General features: G+C 37.0%; 1 protein-coding gene across 1 annotated transcript in view; it reads left to right on the top strand.

Moving 5' to 3' along the window:
• Positions 1–21,496, top strand: part of ptprdb (protein tyrosine phosphatase receptor type Db) — a 62,112-nt gene that overhangs the window by 8,466 nt on the left and 32,150 nt on the right. The window contains exons 2-5 of the mRNA XM_081362476.1: positions 10,054–10,197; positions 12,750–12,895; positions 13,127–13,268; positions 14,710–14,895. Coding sequence (XP_081218602.1) covers positions 10,110–10,197; positions 12,750–12,895; positions 13,127–13,268; positions 14,710–14,895 — 562 coding nt within the window. The 5' untranslated portion in view covers positions 10,054–10,109. The remainder of the gene's footprint in view (positions 1–10,053; positions 10,198–12,749; positions 12,896–13,126; positions 13,269–14,709; positions 14,896–21,496) is intronic.

Raw genomic sequence — 21,496 nt, 5'->3', positions numbered from 1 at the left:
AAAAAAACCGGTAATCCCGGTGTCACCGGGGTTGCGTGTCGGGGATTTCGGGTGGCCGAAAATGCGGACGTGCACACGTCTCAATTTACTTTCACTTTAATTAGCGGCAATTCAGTAGCATTTGTTTGAATTAATCATGGGTTAATTTATTTTATTCTTAATAAAAATACACAAAACAATAAGATAGCCTACTCGCTTGTATTAGGCTACACACATCTTTATTGCAAAATGAATAATAACTTAACACACCATGTAAAAACTAAACAAAAGCACTTATGAAACACCTTTAAAGTGCATTTATTAACAAAACGAACCACTGCACACATCGTGCAAGTATCAAACAAGAAATTATATAAAAAAAATCACTATTCGTTAAATAAAGTGCCTGCCTTTTTCAGCAAAAAAAAAACAAAACAAAACAAAAAACACCGCACAACCATCGAATATGAAACGAACGAACATCAAAAACTTCGTTAAATAAGGTAGCCTACCCGAATAATCACTGGACACTTAAGTGCAAAAAAAAACTAATATAAAAATTAAACTCACGTTTGCATTTCTCTTTGAAACCAGATCTTCCGCCATCCTTTGCCAGTTAGCTCGCCTCACTCTCCTCAAATGATAAATGAAATCGGACACCTGCTGCTTTACTGCGGCGCTCGTTCCGCTTAAATTACGAAGGCACGTAGTCACTAACTGAATTAAGTGCTTTATTATATATAGGCTAAAACTTCAACACGATGGGGACGGTGCCGGTGGTCAAGTGCTATGACCGGTAGGTGGGTTAAACACCGTGTATCACCGGTAACACCGACTATCGCAACAAGCCTAATGCACAGATCCAATATACTGTTACACATGTGTTTTCTTTCTCAACTGTTTACGTTCACTTATTAAGACATAACTAACTGTGTTTACAAGGATATTTGGACATCATTTTTGTGTGTTTGTCCGTTCAACCGCAAGAAGACACGGAAGAGGAATCAATTCAGTACTCGTGCACTACATGAGAGGCGGCTTTTCAACAAATTACAGGCATAGATAAATACAATAGAACAAAGATACAAATGAAATAAGCAGTGCTTTATGTTTTTCAGGTTAACCTAACAGTATTCAGGTACAGAAATTTAATAATCAAATGTAGAATAACACTGCCCTCACTTAATAAATGAAATATAATTAATTCATTAATACAATTCGTCTTTATAAAAGCTTCAAAAAGGGGTTTTCTCTTTCTCTTTTGTTGGTTGATTAACATTGGTGACACAAACAGATGCAGGTTTATTAGGCTGCTGTCACTTTAAGACGAATGCGCGGATCCAATATAATGATGATATCTGTTTTCTTTTTCAATTGTTTACTGTGTTTACCAGGATTCTCGCAGAGATGGGCCTTTTGACTTAATTTTGTGTGTATGTGTCCCTTCAAGCACAAATAGATGAGAAAGACAACAGAATTCGGTGTTCCAGTCTTCTTGTGCTCGATGTTTAAACTGACAGGACTTAAAAACGTGCAAATTATAAACTTATATGATGGATAAACTTTGCAATTAATCCGTGAATCACATGTATTCCGGGGGGGCAGCTAGCCTGTTCGTATCATGGTTCAGCTACGATCACTACTTGACATCGCACATCCTGCGATGTGACACGTGTTATCGATGCTCAAACAATATATCGTGCAGCCCTACTGTGCATTAAACAGTTTTAATGCACACTTTCCAGCCAATCAGAATCGAGTATTTAGAGTCTAGTGAGACAGACCATGGTATAAAGTTATTTAGGCATACATTTTATTTGTAATAATTGTAAGTTCTGCACATCCAGGCAAGTAGTTCTTTTAGTTTTTTTCTGTTGAAAAAAAAAGTGGAATATAACATCTAGAAGGTCTTTAAATGTTGCATTGAAGTATAACAGAAGCCACTTGAAGTACGCAGAGGACCCATATGATTGTGTCATGCAGGGCGTTCCATATGTAGAAGCTTCGGGTCACTTTTCGTCAGGGTGAGACAGATGTGTGTACCTGTTAACTGTCTCAGCTGCTCCATGTCAAAGTAGCTCTAATTGGAGTTCTGCATTGTCAAGGCAATGAGCGCCTGCCAGCAAGACTGTCCCACATCTACATGTCATTTTGTCCTCATCTGTCTCTTGCCCTGACAGCTGCATCTGTTGTACTGAGACTTAATGAGGGGTTTTGTAGAGTATGTGGTTGTAACAGACTTACATGTTCTTGTGTTGAGTTACAGCGGCCATATGGCCAAAGAATTGTTTTTCCTTGCTGTTATATGTCTGAGTGCTCATGTGATGGGATGCATATTAGAGAAGCTGTTTGAAAATGAGAAAACTTGGATTTGATTCAGCTACTACTAGGTACCTAGTACACAATGGTAATCTCTCTTTCCAGTTAGTGATTATATCCGATTCAGTGTGCGTTTTTGTATGTTAGAGAACAAACATTAGGAAACACATAGCAATTTTCCTCCCCAATACTGCAAATCACGTTATGTAACTGCCGTTATTACCATGTCCTCATCTGAGGCACACACACATACACACTCTATATGCACAAACAAATATAAACAAGTTTCACTAGTCTTCTACATGAATAAACAGATTTGCTTGGAAGATCAGCAGGGGTCTTTAACCTTTTTCAGGCCAAGGACCCCCTGGTGGATAAAAGACAGAGCAGGGACCCCCTGTTACATTTGAAGTCTGGCCTTCAAATATGCGTATAGTATCAAATGAATGTATGCTATAATGCTTACATTACATAACCATTCAAATGATCATTAACTATGTACAGAGTGTTTTAATTTTACTTAATGCATTCTATTGTGGAAGTGGGAATTAATACATAATTTAGCTAAGCTTCATTTTTATTAACTTTAGCTTAATTGTGTTGAAGTTTACTCACCATATTTTTTTTTACAAAAACTACTGCAGTACTGTCACAAACTTCCCGTTGAAGACCCCTGCTGTTCTGCATTAATAGATCAGAAGTTGTATGTATTAGTATTGCAGCTCCATCTATAGTTATAAGCTACATTTTAAATTGCCGCTCATGTCCATGGACCTTAGAGCACAAATTGATTTAATAGTTAAAAACTGACATGGTTCAGCAAAATAAGAGTGCATCACTCAGGCAGGGTTTGCGAGGGAGTTCAGAGGCTTGTCTATTGAGCTTTAACTGTAGCCATTCAAAGCCTACATTATTCTGGTTCCTTTTTTCACTTGAAATACAGGGGACGTGGTTTAATACAGTATAAAAGTTGTGTGGATGTTAAAGGAATGGTTCATCCAAATTCTCTGAAAATTCCAAACCCATGTGACTTTCTTTTTTATGTGGAGCACAAAAGGTGAATTTTTAAAGCATATCCTGGTCAAACATTTCTTTATAACGAAAAGTGCTCCATGATGACAAAAAACACTATAAAAGCATCATCAAATGTGGCAGATTTTGAATGTATTTAGATAAAGTAGATTTAGATGTTGATGTAGATTTTTAAAGGTGCTGTATGTAGCTTTTCTACCAAAACGAATCCTTTTTTTATTGCCTATGTGTGAAGGGGTTGTAATCTCACATTAAAGGAGAACTTGGTAGCTTTTTTAACTTAATAAAACTGTCTAGAAATCATTTGGATGGTTAAACAACCTGTTCTGGTGATATTGGTGACTTTCCCCGCTCCCCCCAGCGTTCCCAGGCGGAAAACCAACCTTGCAACTTGTTCACTACCGTCCCGGCAAGATAGAAATTGGAAGTCTCGTGAGAAGCGAAAGCGAGAACGAGAACGAGCGCGAAACACAAATTGCTTTACGGCAATTCGACATAAACACACACGCATGTATGATGTATTACCAGATTACCCACCTCGGTAGACATAGCTCCACACGATACAGTTGGCTTGCTCCGATCAAAACAAACGCACATTAGCAGCGGTAGAGAGGGGGAGGTGGCTGCCGCAAGTGAGTTTTTTACGACTGTGTTGTGAAATATACGCCCCCCCCACAGCTGTAGGGGGAGCTCGTGGGGAAAACATGCGACAACAAAAGGGAAAATCGGCGAAGAAGTGACTAGAGTTCGCTAGAGTTGCCGAGTTCTCCTTTAAAATTATCCACTTTGCGGGTTTTGCTATTACCTCTGAAAGCAAGTATTCTTATTTTTATGTGAAGGACCCGGGTCGGATTTACCGCCAGTGACGTCAACCGCATGCGCGCTCCCGAGCCTCTCGCCTCGTCTAGCTTACTGACTTTACACTCAACAGCGACGACACTGCAACTTATGATATGGACTTATGACTTATGCAACTTATGACATGTCTGATAACACTAAAAAAAGACCTGCGCACCTTTAATGTAGACCTTGTGTTAGGTTTGATTTAGATGTTTTGCTTGGTTTGACGTCAAAGACATCAAGCAGCATTGCTTCTCGCATATTTTGTGATTGAACGCCGGTAAGTGTGTTTCATGATGACAAAAAGCACCATCATTATCAAATGTGGCAGATTTAGCTGTTGTGTTAGGTTAAATGTCAATGGCATCAAACAGCATTGCTTCTTACAAATCTTGTGACCAACGTCAATGAGTGCGTTTACGTACATGCATGTTCTTAAACCGATTATGCTTAATAAGCTGAAACACCTGTGGTCATGCTAACGCATTAAACCATTTTCCTTTATTAGCATAAAACTGCTAAACAATAAACCAATCGTCACTACTAGATTTTTGCATCCTTCCTGCAGATATAAGCGCATCCAACCAGAGTGAGTGTTTCTGGTTGTATATATATCATAGAAATACCCAAGAAATTATAAAAATGTATTCTCATCTTGTGTAGGCGAATGAGAAGTTGTACAGTCATAGAAACTGCAAACATGAGAGGAGAATATGAGTGTACAAGTTTCCTACTGACATTTAACATTACAACTCACATCATCGAAAACTGAATGAAATATAATAGAGTGGTGGAATACATAAATGCTTACATTTTGGCATCGCCACTGTGAAATAACCTGATCTTGCATTGCATGGTTATTGTTTTGCATGTATGATCATGTCTGAATCAGGAATCCTGTCTGAATCATGTCTGAAGATAACAAAAGAGGAAATGAAACTAGACAGATATCTAAATTTATAAACTCATGACTTCGAGTAACAAAGTGAAGTAAATCAAGCAGTCAGAGTTTGCTTCTACCTAGTATCAGAAAGGTTTGCTGAATTATGCTAATGAAGAACCAATCTTATTGTAGGAAAAATAATGTAATGTATCATGTCACCTTTGCCATGCTCCTATTCTATAAAAACTGTTGTATTCTTTTTGCTGGTGGGATTCTCTCTGAAATTTGTCTGAGATCCTCCGGTCGTGAAGGCATTCGAAGGCATTGTCTGGAGTCTGTTTAGTTATTGCTGTGCAGCAGGTTAGTGGAACACTAGAGACCTTATTCCCAAGTGATTGTGTTCAAAAAGGAACGAGACGTCGTTCGACTTGGTGTAAGACTCTTAGGAAGGGTCAGGTAACTATTATATGCGTTCAGAATAGCTATCTTAGGCATCAACCAACTTGATCAGAGGTGAATTCACCAGAGTATAATTTTGCAAGTGTCGACTATAGACGTTTGGGTGTCGACTGGAGACACCCAGGTAAACTTAAAGGGTTAGTTCACCCAAAAATGAAAATTATGTCATTAATGACTCACCCTCATGTCGTTCCAAGCCCGTAAGACCTCCGTTCATCTTCGGAACACAGTTTAAGATATTTTAGATTTAGTCCGAGAGCCTTCTGTTCCTCCATTGAAAGTCAATGGACGGCATACTGTCCATGTCCAGAAAGGCAATACAGACATCATCAAAGTAGTCCATGTGACATCAGTGGCTCAATCTTAAGTTTATCAAGCGACGAGAATACTTTTTGTGTGCAAAAAGTAAACAAAAATAACGACTTTATTCCACTATTCATTTCCTTCTCTCTAGGCCTCGAGTGAGTTCACGTAGTGTTTTTGCGTTGCGCGTCTGTGTTGTACGTCACACGCATCACACATGACCAGCGTCGGCCAATAGTGAGCCTACGTGTGACGTACAACACAGACGCGCTGCGCAAAAACACTACGTGAAATAGCTTGAGGCCTAGAGAGAAGGAAATGATAGTGGAATAAAGTCGTTATTTTTGTTTACTTTTTGCGCACAAAAAGTATTCTCGTCGCTTGATAAACTTAAGATTGAGCCACTGATGTCACATGGACTACTTTGATGATGTCTGTATTACCTTTCTGGACATGGACAGTATGCCGTCCATTGACTTTCAATGGAGGAACAGAAAGCTCTCGGACTAAATCTAAAATATCTTAAACTGTGTTCCGAAGATGAACGGAGCTCTTACGGGCTTGGAACGACATGAGGGTGAGTCATTAATGACATAATTTTCATTTTTGGGTGAACTAACCCTTTAAGTCTTGTGTGTAGGGGGAAATCTACATGTAAACTGGTCAAAAGCCAGGATATTCTTCAAAATATCTCAATTTGTGTTCCATGCAAGAAAGGAGGCTGTACGAGTTTGGAACGACATGAGGGTGAATAAATACTAAAAGAAGTGTAATTTTTTTTGTTAACTATCCCTTTAACAATGGACGACGAGGGTCTCTCAAAAGAAAGCTCATCATTCACTGTTGTTTGATATGCTGTTAGCCCTCTCATCACTTAATTGCAGGCTAATTGTGTCGGTGCATGTTAACATGATTGGTGCCTTAGTAATAAATATCAATTATTTGACTCGTTGCATCTGAATAAGTAATTAAGATGCAGATTTGTTTAGTCAGTAGCTATGTCTCGCTGTTCCACAAATACACACATATATGCGCTTGCTGATGGCTTACTTTCATAGTCTCTTATGTTTCTCTCTCTCTGTCTCTCTCATATGCACACAGACGTAGCCACAAAGCTTAGCTATCGACTTCTGACACAAATGGAGTTGAAGCAGGAAATATCAGGTTATCATAATGATCTCTGTTCTTTTCAGATTAGGCAGGGTAGCATATGGCTCTAACACAGGGGAGAGGAATATAATCCACCCCCCCCCCCCCACACACACACGTCTGGTTTACTATCTTTGTGGGGACTCTCCATAGACGTAATGGTTTTTATACTGTACAAACTGTATCTCCCTTTACACTAACCTGACCCCTAAACCTAACCTACCCATCTCAGAAAACTTTCTGCATTTTTACATTGTCAAAAAAACTCTTTCTGTATGATTTAGAAGCTTGTTTCCTCATGGGGACCTCAACTGTGTGACACAAGTCACCGTGAGTCTGTGTGCATTCAGGTTGAAGTCCCCACCGGGGTAGAAAAACATGTACACACACAAACATGAGTTTTTTTATGTTTTATGGGGACTTTCCATAGACAATGATTTTTATACTGTACAAACTGTATATTGTATCCCCTTACACTAACCCTACCCCTAAACCTACCGTTTTGTCCCGATAATGTAGGGTTTACCAGGACACACACACACACACACACACACACACACACAATATCCACATTGTCCAAATCGAAAAATAAATTTTGATTTAACCTGTAAATAAACAGTTAGTTCTAGGATACATATTTCAGCAAGAGTCAGCACTATTGTGACCTTTGTGCAAAAAGTCAGATTTTCTTTCAAAGAAGAGGCTCTTTCAAACAGTACTGAACATGGATAATCAGACTTGTGAAGTTTGTGAAGTGCATGCTGTAAAAAAAAAATTCTATCTGACTTTGAATTTTATTTATTTATTTATTTATTGTTAAATAATGTAATTTTTTACAGAAACTGTTATACTCATTAAATTATAAATATATAAATTAGAAGAAAATGTAAGCATTTTCATTAGTGGTCTTAGACTTTTAGATGTGACGCATCTTTGGTGGATATACTCAGTGTATTTGTGCGTTTGCGTATGCCTTGCGTGCATTTACGTATTTTCCTGATAATAATGTGTATTAGGGATTGTGTTAAGCTGCTGTGGAGTGTTTTCCAAATGAGGCAGATGGTGTGTGTGTGTAGGTTTAGGGGTTTGAAGGGCTTCAGTTTTACATGAGTCAGAGATCAGATTGACCCATTTCCTCCACAGTCGAATCCAGACATGTGGAAACACACACTCATTTGGGGTTTGTATGTGTCACCGTTCTCCTCCTTCACTCCCCGTTTCCTACATCATCACGATTCCCTGCAGGAAGTAACACGTGTGGTCTTTTCTCTCTCAGCACTGTAAAAGTGAAGGAAGCCTCAGAGTGCAGTGGAGGAATTAAATATGGATAGGCAGCACGGATGAGGGGGTCTGCAACCACTCTCTCTCCTAATGATGTGATGTGATGTGACAAGCGTGGTGCTCATGGGGGCAGAGTTACCATAGCGATTCCCAACACACCCCCATCTGTGGCAATCTCCCATGCACAGCATCCATATTTAATGCAACTTTTACTTAGTGCAGTTCAACTGCCCACCCAACTCTTTCTCTCTCTCTCTCTTTCTTTCTCGTTCTCTTCGTTATATTTTCAGAAGTAAGATACATTATATATTTATGGGCTCTGGGTTATAATTATTGAGTTTATGGTAAAGTTTTCTGGCCTGCTGGGGAGAGAGAGAGGCCTTTAGGAGCTGTCATGTATTATCATATATTCCATGCTGTTATTTTACTTAAAGTTTTACAGAGTTATTGTAATCTGAACTTTGTATAACTTCCCAGTTATTTTTTGTCCCACTTTTGTTATAACCAGAACAGATGTTAACAGTTTTTGTTTGTCCAACTATCAGCTATTTCCCCCCCAAAAAACGTTTCTGCTAACTCGCTAACTCGGCTGACAGCTTTGAAGTGAGAGAAATGGCAAATTGTTTTAAAGTTTATCGCTTAGAAATGTTTAGCACACTGGAGGACAATTACTGTCAGTATTCTCTGAACTAAATTAAAGAAATAGTTAATCCAAAAAGGAACATCATTAATTCACCCTCATGCCATTCCGAACACATACACCACTCTTCAAAAGTTGGGTAAGATGTTTTTTGAAAGAAGATTCTTATGCTCCAAAAGGCTGCATTTGTTCGATCTAAAATACAGTAAAAACAGAAATATTGAGAAATAATATTACAATCTAAAATAACTCTTATCTATTTTAAATTTTAATGTATACCTGTGATAGCAAAGCTGAATTTTCAGCAAACATTACTGCAGTTTTCAGTGTCACATGATCCTTCAAAAATAATTCTGATATGCTGATTTGCTTCTCAATAACATTTCTTCTTATTATTCTCAATATTGAAAAAACTTGTGCTGCTTAATATTTTTGTGGAAACCTTAATTCATATTTGATGAGGATATCTGTTGCAGGATGTATTCATGGAAATTTTCTGTAAATGAAATTAAATGGGGACTAGGGCTGTCAAGCTTAAAAAACACTATGATTTTAAATAAATCTATAAAAATCATAAAAATACATAATTTGTGCCAGTTTTGATGTCAGCGACAATTGGCCTTGATGCACCATATTTGAATATACCCAAACATGAATGACCGAACTTATGCAAAGATTTTCATTAAGTTGTACAGCTTCAGAAGATTTTTATTCATTCATTCATTCATTCATTCATTCATTCATTCATTCATTCATTCATTCATTCATTCATTCATTCATTCATTCATTCATTCATTCATTCATTCATTCATTCATTCATTCATTCATTCATTCATTCATTCATTCATTCATTCATTCATTCATTCATTCATTCATTCTTTGTGGAGCTCAACAACCCCCATTCGGTTTGGAACAACATTAGGGTGTGTAAATGGGTGAACTATTCCTTTAATGCAAGCTAGACTACTCTCTGCCTGTGAAGGCTCTATGTTAAATGATATGATCATTGTTCAGGAATTGATTGACCACTCAGTAATTTGTTATCTGATCCTCAGAGAAAGTCTCACACACAGAGTACTAATTGATTAATGCGATCGATTCATGTCATGTGCTGTGGCCTACACATTTGACTGACAGATACGGTTGCTTGTTCACATGTGTATTTTAGGTTATGAGTGCACTTACAGCTTGGTGATCCACATAAACAGACAAGCCAATCAGAGGATGGCCAGAGGTCACATGATCTACAGAAGCGCCTACCAGCCGGTACTACTGATTCTACTGAGCGTGCTCCAGCTGGCGCATACGCAAAGTGAGTATACAGGCATCAAAAACATATCAAACAGTGGCAGAATCCTCTGAAACTCAGAATAATTGCTGGCTCTTTTCATGAAATGCTCTAGTTCCCCAATATACTGAGGATAAAGGCAAACTTTAATGCAGCTTACAACGTAGTATGTAATTAAAAAAATAAGGTTTGTGGACATTCTAAGCAATTTCATAATGCTAAACCAGTTGGATGGATTATAATACTATCCTCCAATGTTTCTTTCACTGCACCAAATGTCCGGATCAGTGTTTACAAGACAACTGTGCCCTTCGCTGACTACGTAAAGAAATGACGTCAACATTTAATACATGGATTTAATACATCTTTTCATTTGATGACCATGGCAAAACATTTAAGCAGATAATCAGGCTTGCATTTTGTTATACTCTAGTAGATGAGGGAAAAAATACCATTGTGTTTTTAGTTGTTAAGAATTTAAATGCAGAAAAAATTATTACATTTCATTCAAATTTAGGTAATTGTATTCATTTAATTTATTAAATAGATTTATTATGTGGGTGTAAAAAAATAATTATTTTATTAATTATTTTTATTTAATCATTTTATAATAATAATTGTAAAATTTGTATTGTTCTATCTATGGTCTTTGTAATTGAATATAAAATATAAATATAAAAATGGAAAAGTAGTTGCACTCAATGGCTTTGTTGTGCAGATGTTATCTGCGCCTGTGTAGATTAAAGCATGTAAAGTTAAGATGAAGAGATTTCATTGCACATCATCTGGGGTGATGACATGAACATTCAACCACGCTCGTACATTGTTCTGTTTGACCCGGAGCTGAACCTTTGGTTAGTTACACGTGCCATTAGTTTAGAGCTGCTGGTCAGTGGGTTATAGAGCAGATTAATGTGACATCCGTAGAGCGAGTGGATTAGCAAGCGCTGCAGAATGTGTCAATCACACTGCTAATCCGCACTTTTCCTCATCTACAAGTTAATTCACTCTGTCTTTCGTATTAACTGTAATGCACTTTTAATGCACGCATGAAGTCACTGCCTGATTTTTAAAGAGGTTTTATGACTTTAAGTCAAAGTCAGGTTTATTGTCATTTTCAACAATGGCGATCAATGTGGTCATTATTTTTAAAGGGGTCTTCACATATGATTCTTTCTTGCATCTAATTGCATCCAATCCATTTTGTTTTATTTGATTTAAAATGACTGATTTGAGTTTTTAATTTAATTGTCACAATAGTATAGAATTTTAGTATTTGACACACTGTAAAAATAATTATTCGGCTTACATGTAGGGTTACATGCAGGGTTTAAAGGAGAACTCGGCAACTCTAGCGAACTCTAGTCACTTCTTCGCTGATTTTTCCTTTTGTTGTCGCATGTTTTCCCCACGAGCTCCCCCTACAGCTGTGGGGGGGTGTATATTTCACAACACGGTCGTAAAAAACTCACTTGCGGCGGCCTCCTCCCCCTCTCTACCGCTGCTCATGTGCGTTTGTTTTGATCGGAGCAAGCCAACTGTATCATGTGGAGCTTTGTCTACCGAGGTGGGTAATCTGGTAATGCATCATACATGCGTGTGTGTTTATGTCGAATTGCCGTAAAGCAATTCGTGTTTCGCGCTCGTTCTCGTTCTCGCTTCTCACGAGACTTCCCATTTCTATCTTGCCGGGACAGTAGTCCCCAAGTTGCAAGGTTGGTTTTCCGCCTGGGAACGCTGGGGGGAGCGGGGAAAGTCACCAGTATCACCAGAACAGGTTGTTTCACCATCCAAATGAATTCTAGACAGTTTTATTAAGTTAAAAAAGTTACCAAGTTCTCCTTTAAAATTAACAAGCGCCAAATGCAGGTAAAACTTTCTTGCAAATAATTTTTAACTTAAATGCAAAATTCTATATATTTTTTTTTTTTTTTTTAAAAACCAATAGCATTTAAAACATGAAAATAATTATTGGCTTAACTGTGCATGTCATGACATGTATATATGCAGTAAACTTATTATACTGTTATATTAAGTGCATTTGTTGCTTGTTCATTTTAAATCCTACCTTTAAGTTATACTATATGAGAACTTAAAAATGTATGGATGCATTCATATTTATAATGGAGATTTTTTAATACTAGAAGAGAGTTTCCCCATCCTCAAGACACTTTTGCACTTGCACCCACAAATGAAAATTCTTTCATCATTTTCATCAAGTTGTTCCAGACCTGTATGAATTTCAATACTCTGCTGAACACAAAAGATTATGTTTGTATCGATATGTTGGAAACGAAACAGTTGTTTGGCCCCATTGACTTCCATAGTATATAAAAATATTATGGAACTCAATGGGGCCCATCAACTGTTTGGTTTCCCATATTCTTTAAAATATCTTTGTGTTCAGCAGAAAAAAAAAAAAATCATACAGGTTTGGAACAATTGTAGGGTGAGTAAATGATGAAAGAATTAAAATTTTTGGGTGAACTATCCCTTTAACTGGGCTTGTATTGACCCAGTCATAGTTAATTATGGGTCACCTTATACAAACCACTAATCTCTGTCCTTCTTGGCAGGTGCTCCTCGGTTCACTCGTATGCCCACTGATCAGATAGGTGTTCAGGGGGGCGTGGCCTCCTTCGTATGTCAAGCCACAGGAGATCCACTACCCAAAATCACATGGAGCAGAAAAGGCAAAAAAGTCACCAACCAGAGATTTGAGGTAAACTCTCGAACCCCGAATGCACAAACACAAACCGTACAGACAGCCTGCTTACACATTTGCTGCAAGCAGTGATATGAGGTTGTAACACTAGTAAAGTGAGATTCCCATAGTACACTTCCTGTAATTTCACACATTTGTCCTGGCTCAGTGGATTCAATACACATGGTCTATAAAGGCACACAAGCTATTCAGGGAGTTACTAACACATTTTTCTCTGTCTGTCTGTAGGTGATAGAGTTTGAGGATGGTTCAGGGTCTGTGTTGCGAGTGCAGCCGCTACGGACTCCGCGAGATGAGGCTATATATGAATGTGTGGCATCTAATGATAGAGGGGAGATCAGCGCCTCCACACGTCTCAGTGTTCTCCGCGGTAGGTAATGGATCTGACTGGAAGCTTCAAAAATTTGCTTTAGCTTGGAGTTCTGAAGTGCGCTTCTGTCAAGCTTGCCTGATACATGGCATTTCTGCTATTAGTACCACAGAATTTTTGGAAATTCCAATTAGAATTTATAATTTCTAGTAATTGTTTTCATGCAGTGACCAATAATCAATATAATGGCCAATATACAGCTATAGGCCAACACTGAATCTACACTTTTTACACATTTTCTATGCTGATTTTGTGGTAAATTTTGCAGATATTATGCATTAAACCATTTTTTTAAGTGACAAGGATCCCAAAATATGATGATCCCCTTACCCCCTTCCTGAAACATCAGCAGCTGTATGATTTCATGTATAAAGACCAATTTAAAAATGTTTAGAATGTTGTAAATACATTATTTCCTAAATTCAAAAGCTTGCTTTTTTGTTCTCACTATACTAAAGCCAGAGCTAATTTTTTTAATATTATTTAGAAAATATGTACTTTTTATTAAGTTGACTGCATATTATATACAATAAAAACAGCTCTAATTTTAAGTAAGAAATAAAAACCAAATATGTCTATAGAATCAAATAATTGTGATGCATTTTGTATTTTCTGACTTCAGTAACAATATCAAATTTGGATAAATATGTGTAAATCATTTAATTAATATATTTTAGGGATGCACCGATATCATTATGTAACCAATATGACAGCCTTTATGAGAGAACTTGTTGCAGTTAACTGTATTTTCCTTTTTTGAAGTGATTCCAATCAAATTTCAAGCAATTCAAAACCATCATGACGAACAGTGTCTCAGCATCTGAAGCGTTTCAGCTCAAGGAAATAATCCATTATTTATCGACTTTAATATATCGGCCAAATTTTTGTATTGGACCGATAACGATAATATTAAAAATGAACAAATATCGGCCGATAACCGATATGGTGGGCGATATATTGTGCATCCCTAGTATATTTCAATTAATATCTTATATTGAGATGTTAACTTTGACAAACCCCAAACATATTTTTTTTGTAATGAGTGAACAACTTTTGAAAATAATTATCGGCTTATGTTACAGACAAGATTTAAAATGAGCAAGTGGTTGTTGTTTTTTTTGTAAAATGAAAAATAATCTTAGTTACTATTGTGCATTTTCTATTTATTTTGTAGTTTGTGGTCTATAATAGTACAGGCTGTTTATGGTCTACGGGAATTGGACTTTAAGGTGCAGTAAGTGATTTCTGAGAAACACTGTTAAAGTGGATCAGACCAAGAACCAAAACACACTTGTTTCATTGTTTGCAGGAGCAAACAAATCAGCGGGAGCGTATACACTCATGATGGGGGAGGTGCCTGTGTTGCATCGTGTTTGTTTTGGTGATTTCCAATATCAGCAGAGATGTGAGCGTAATGTTTGTTTGTATTTATTTATTTCAGAGGACCAGCTTCCCACTGGTTTCCCTAATATTGATATGGGTCCTCAGCTGAAGGTGGTGGAGCGTTCTCGCACCGCTACCATGCTGTGTGCAGCCAGCGGAACACCTGACCCAGAGATCACCTGGTTTAAAGATTACCTCCCCATAGATACACACACTCATGGCCGGATCAAACAACTACGCTCAGGTGTGTGTGCTCTGAAGGATTTGCAGTCTTTGTTCTCTTATTCTCGTCATTTGTTTAAAGGTGCACTTAGCTAATTTTCCTCTTTAAAAAATAAATAGTACATTTTATTAATACGTTTTAAATTATGTACACTCTCATGAGATGAAGAGTCATATCAGCTTTATAAAAATATGGTTCAGTCTGCATGGAGCTGGTCTCCTCATGGGGACAGCCATGTTGATGTCACATGACCAGCTGTGTTTTGCTGAGCTTGAAACAAGTTACAAATAATACTAATAATAATGTTGTAAGTTTACTTAATATATATAGGAATGCACCAATATTAATATTCTGGCTGATACGATACTGGAAAGCCTATCATTTTTTCATGCTGTGCCTAATATTAAAATGATATACTACTGTGTCTAAATAAATTAAAATCAATCATCTAAATAAATCATCTTAAATGCTAAAAAAATAAATGTATGCATCACAGCATTATGATGTACAGTATAAAAAAACGATATTTATTTTAAAATTTGTTAAAGATTTAAAAGATCTAACAGTGCAAGTTAAATTGTAAGTGCTTTTAAAGAGTAACTTTAAGTGAGTGTTAAATGCTGGTAGATGTAATGTAAATGTAACCGGAAAATTGAAATATCGGCTGATACCGATAAATTATTTTTTTTTAGTATTGGACTATAATCAACGTGGAACCGACATATACATATAATATACTATATACTTAAAAAAAACATAATTATAAAAGTACCTGTAAAAAGGAAACCAGACAATACAATAGACATATAAAAGACACAACATAACAGTGGGAAATTTTTTATGTCCAGACACTCAGTCACTGCAAGACCAATGAAACAATCCATGAGATCCCATGCCGCAAACTTACACACATAACCTCTCTGAGTGCATCTTTAAAGAAATCCTGTAGCCTAATGTCCTTTCAAACACACACACACAGTCTCAAACACACTGTTTTTGCTGTGTGACGACCTTAAGTGATAAATGTGCTGTCTCTCTTTCTGTGTTTTAATCTACAGAGTCCTTTGGTAAGTGTGTTATTCTGAGGCACAACACACACTCACTCATGTTCAACCACAAAACACACAAACAAGTCGTTATTGGTAAAGCGCATGATATATCTACAGTACATATTGAATTTCCCCTAACAATATAGTCACCCTCTCTCCACACACATATAGTCAGAACATAGTTTAACACAGTATTCACGTACAGTAGATAGTTCTCCTTACCCAAGCGCTGCCCCTCTAACGTGTGGTACTGAGCCTCTCGCTTCCACTCTCACTTACGTTTTCTTGCTCCCTCCTTCACTAGCTCACTCTTTCACTTCTCCAAACACTCACTGCCCTTGGCATTGGATTTCCTGCATCACTACCCCCTTCTCACTCTTTCAGATCTCTCTCTTTCTCTCTTTCTTTCTCTTACTTTGTTGCCTAGATAGGTTTGAATGTCCTAATGCTGAATGTTACAGTGGCTTTTCACCCAAAACCGTGGCCTTTTTGGCTTTCCTCTTTCTCTGGGCTCGAGTCTGCCTGTCTTAAGTCTCTGTGTTCTTTTCCATGAATTTCATGATCAACTTTTTTAGAAAACAGGTGTCATCCAGAGGTTGTGCTACGAATAATCGTTATCCGTCACTGAGAGGACTTGGTTGTACATTTTTCCGTCATGACCAAACACTTGGTATTTTTGCTGAGAAATTGATATTATAATAACTTTTGTGGAAATTGTTTTTTAGTGGCAGATTCTTGGTTTTTATTCCACTCTTTGTTTTTGTAATCTGGTCATCTGATTTAATAAACAATAATAATAAACTATTGTTTTTCTCCTCAAAAAATCATTTAGATTTCACAAGGGTTCTTTAAGGGTATGTTCACACTTGTCAGGTTTGGTTCAATTAAAAACAAACTCTGTTGCGATTGCTCTTAGTGTGGTTCATTTGAATAAGTGTGAGCTTATTTAACGCTTCAAATGAATACGGACCAAAGACATCTAAATGAACCCAAAATAGTATGTGATGATGTGAGCCTAAAAAGGAAAGAATTCTCAAGCATACGTGTTTTTTCTCATTATGGGAGCTACGTTGTTTATCAGTTCGGCACAGGCATCAGAAACAGCGTCTCCTCGCAGCATTTTGTTTGTGTGCGCAACGGAGCAATTTCTGGCGCTCTTTTGATTCCTTTACACATTTTATAAGCTCTTTGTGAGTTCTCAGCTGGTAAAAATACCATCATATGTATGCACATACAAGGAGCACATTTAGTACACAGCATTGTTTTGGATGTTCGGTAAGTTCTGTCTCAAAATATACATGTATGTCATAAAAGCTATTTTTTTCTTTCTTTGTTTTGTATATTTAGGTTTACAAAATGACAAGTGTGAACGCTAAGCGAAACAGGACTAAATGTATCATTTTCTTTTTTGGTTCAGAGACTCCAAAGTGTGAAGCAAACTACAAGTGTGAACCTAAAACGTTTTTTCCACTTTTTTTCTTTAGTTCTAATTAGGGTTGTGCCCGAAGCTTAAAGGAGCTGTATGTAAGAAATCTATTTCAATTAATCATAAAATTGCCCTGATGTGTCACTAGACATTAAGAAATCATGTTCATTTCAAATACTTATATCACTGACAACAGTAGTATGGCTAGGATATTGTCATTTAAAAAGTGGACTTGCAGCCCTCAACTGATGTTGATGTTGTCATTTTGTGTTTTGGCCTGAGCGCCTCCCTCCACCTATCTACCAATCACGAAGTCAGTAGTGTTTCGGGATCCGGGTTGCCAGCTTTGCTCTAACCTAAACCTAACCTACCCTAACTCTAGTCGGATAAAAATGTCTAACGTTACTAAATCAAAAAGACCTCGTTATAATTCAGAAATTCGTTGTGACAAAGTCCGAAATAAAACCAGAATTTGTATAGGAGATGCTTTTGAAAGATGGAGGCGGCTGAAAACGGAGAAGAATTTGAACACAGACGCCAACGTTGCTAATTTTCTCCTAGACAGGTAAGATTCATCTATGCTTGGCTAACTTGTACTGGATGTCAATGGACATTTCATATATTCATGACAGTCGAACAAAGTTATGCGTGTTCAAGCAACGTAACGTTAGCTCACATGGACGTATGCATTTGCAATGCATTATAGGAGCCCGTTTCTCTGTCATTATGCTGAGACGCTGATGAAAACATTAGCACGACCATTATGGCAATTTGAAACGTAATTGAGACAAGCCTAACTTTACTTCAGAAAACATTATTCGTCATTCGTTCTTCACGTATATCGTGGACTAAGTTACACATGCTGCAAGTTGACCTGTATGACCATTGCTAATGTAATTTAGTTACTCTAACAATATTTTCTGATGGGACTGAAAACAACCCTGTGATAGCCATTGGTGATATTGAATTTGTCCCGTGTTTTAATTTCTGTGGCAAATGTTTATTCTGTTTTTAGCCTATAATATGACAAAAACTTTAGCACTTGTAAATCAAGGTTTTTTTTTCGTATTGAAAAATAAGGAAGTATTATTTTGTTGTTTAAGTCTATATGTTTTTTTGTTTTCTTTTACTATTATCCTTTTTTTTTCCTCAGATTTTTTTTGAATTGTAATTGTATTTATATGTTCAAAATAAAGAAATCAAATCAAATTAAATATCAAATCAAAAACGCTTATCTCTTCAGCTATTATGTCCCCAGCACCTCAACAATTAGTACATTTTTTAAATAAGTAATTACTCATCAAAATATCTCTCATAAAGCATAAACACAATTAACAGAAAAAAAAACTTACTGTGTACGTCTCGTCATCACTTGCCATTGGAAGCTCATTGAAGCAGCATACGTTTCTGCTGAATCCTGCAGCTTATCTGGCAACCTCGAGTCAGGGGGGAGGGGGAGGGGATACACGGCTCTACAGTATTTTTAAAGTGATTGCAGTACCAGTTTTGGCCACAATCCTACATACGGTACCTTTAAATCCGAATTCACAAAGGCACAGAAAACGCATTCTACGAAGCCCCTTAAGGGACATGGTTAGGCTTGCAGCGGTAGTCGGTTACATTACAGTACGTCAGATTTCACTTGTCACGTGAAGATAGTAGGAGAGATAACTGACAGGACGATGTCAGAAGATTTGGTGCACAACAGATCCTGAGCGTCACTATGAAATATTTTATCTTGGAAAATGTGGTGTCAGTACCGCGCGCGTGATTGCAAATTCGAAAGGGAAAGGGAAAGTGAAAAGCGAGCACGCATTCAAAAGACATTTCAATACCCCGCATATTGATAGCTACTTCCTGATGCCTGAAAATTCTATACAATATAATTACCCAACTAAATAATTGCGAGAGAACGCAAAAGCATTTAAATATATATTTTTTCATCCCATTTCGTGTTTTTTACATCACAATGTCCCTTTACTATTTTCCGAGCATATTCGGCTTCGGGCACATCTCTACTTCTAATCCCTATTTGCATACTATAAGTAACTTTGCAACTGCATGTCAATTATTAATGCATTAGTAGACTGGGTTAGGTTTAGAGTTAGTAGAATAAGTTGACATGTACATGCAAAGTTAATTACATGAAGTAGAAGGTCTGTTGGGGAACCATCAAAATAAATATTAGCAGATATTAAGCAGATAGTCTACTAATACTCTAATGACGGGTACTTGACATGTTGTTGCAAAGGAACTTATAGTTAGTAGTACTATGAGAATGGCTAAAAATATTTCTGAAATAGGGATACACAATAGACCAGATTTTGTTTATTAAAGCATTTTTTTATTATTTGTAAAATTGTTATATTTGAAAATATTTATAAAGTATAACCTTTATAATCATTAAAACGTGCTAAATGACGGAAAATGTTCAGTTCTTTTTGCTTAAGACAACCTCTGTTGCCATCTCATAAAATCCCAACATACACTTTGCACTTAAGACACGAAGAGTCTCCCTACTCCCCTTTTTCTCTTTCTTGCACACTTTATTTTTGCTGTTTCTATTTTATCCCTCTATCTTTCTGTTTTCTTTCTCTGTATCTACTTTTCACTCTCTCTCTGTCACTTTGTTTTTTTCTTCTCATTCTCCCTCGCTGCACTAACTCGTCTTCTCTTTAATCTCCCATCTGCTTTCATTCTCACACATCCAGGGGGTACGCCTATCCGAGGTAAGAGACTAAAGCAACCCACCACATCTATCCTCACCTTATCGCTCTCTTTCTTTCTTCCTTTTCCCCTCTCTCTCTTTCTTCCTTTTCCCCTCTCTCTCTCTCTCTCTCTCTCTCTCTCTCTCTCTCTCTCTCTCTCTCTCTCTCTCTATCTCTCTCTCTTTCTCTCTTTCTCTCTTTCTCTCTTTCTCTCTCTCTCTCTCTCTCTCTCTCTCTCTCTCTCTCTCTCTCTCTCTCTGATTGTTTGACTAACCGTGTCATTTTCAGAGATTGTGTTTATCATGATTAATGTTTGGGTTCTGATACCATGATAAAACTACCTCCCCTTTATGCAGATCTTATCTGAATGTGTTATTTTCATGGTGAATTAAAATCAAATAGACATTAATTTTGTAAGTTGATAAAAATGATTTGAAATCTCTACTTTAGGGGAGAAAAATGAAAGAGGATTTACTTTACTGGTTGTTCAATATGGTTTTTAAAGGCCCCATTACATTGTCTGATGCCGTTTTCTTTCTTGTGCTGATGTATTACCTATTGAAAAGGGAAGCATGGGCAGGACATATTGAAAGGCTCATCCCTAAAACATATGTACGAGGTAATAAAAGGAGGGATGTTCTCATTCTAGTTAGCATATTCTCTAACCAAAAATCGATAGATGAGTCATCTTTTGTTTTTGGCCTGTTGTCCCAAAAGGCTATACATTTAAATTGTGTGTATCCTCTAAAAGTGCATAGCATTTAAACATATTCAAAGCTAACTGCCATGGATTACATTTTTAGAATATAAAATTTTTATGGGATCTTTAAAGTTTTATGTTTAGTCCCCTTTCCAACATTTGAATGGTTGCATCATTGCTTGAAACTGAAAAAAAAAAAAATTGATATGCCATAATTTTTTGTAGAATAGCAGATATCAGAGATGACTTAAGGCCCCGATATACTCAAGCGAAATCGAAGTACGAACTGATGTGATGAAATGAAATTCGTTTGGAGTTCGTTTTGGGAGATCAAAACAGCTTGCCAAAGCGAACTTTCCGGAAAAGTTTGCTACGGTTGGTAAACACCTTTATACTCCCATTGGTCCGTGGCGATTATGTAATAGGTGGGTGTGAACTGAGGCTCCGCCTTCTTTCTCGTGGAAATCTTTTCTGGTTCATTTCTCCTGCTCAGTCTGTTGAGGTCAGACGTCCGCAAGAAAAACATGAACACACTGGAGAGCTGCTTTATAGTAGAAAATCAAGTTGTATTTCTTGATTTTAAGCAATTTATTGTATAAAGTGCTATATAAATAAACATGACGTAACTTTACTAGAGCGCCGTAAACTTTACAACTTTACTTGTGACAACATTTCCACGTTGCTTTGATCAGATACTTTTCTTATGCTTTATTAAAGGTGAACTAAGTAACTTTTTTAC

The sequence above is a fragment of the Scardinius erythrophthalmus genome, assembly GCF_964197995.2.
Source record: "Scardinius erythrophthalmus genome assembly, chromosome: 3".
Taxonomy (NCBI): domain Eukaryota; kingdom Metazoa; phylum Chordata; class Actinopteri; order Cypriniformes; family Leuciscidae; genus Scardinius; species Scardinius erythrophthalmus.
Note: the sequence above shows the minus strand (reverse complement) of the source record. Positions and strands in the feature narration are given on the sequence as shown.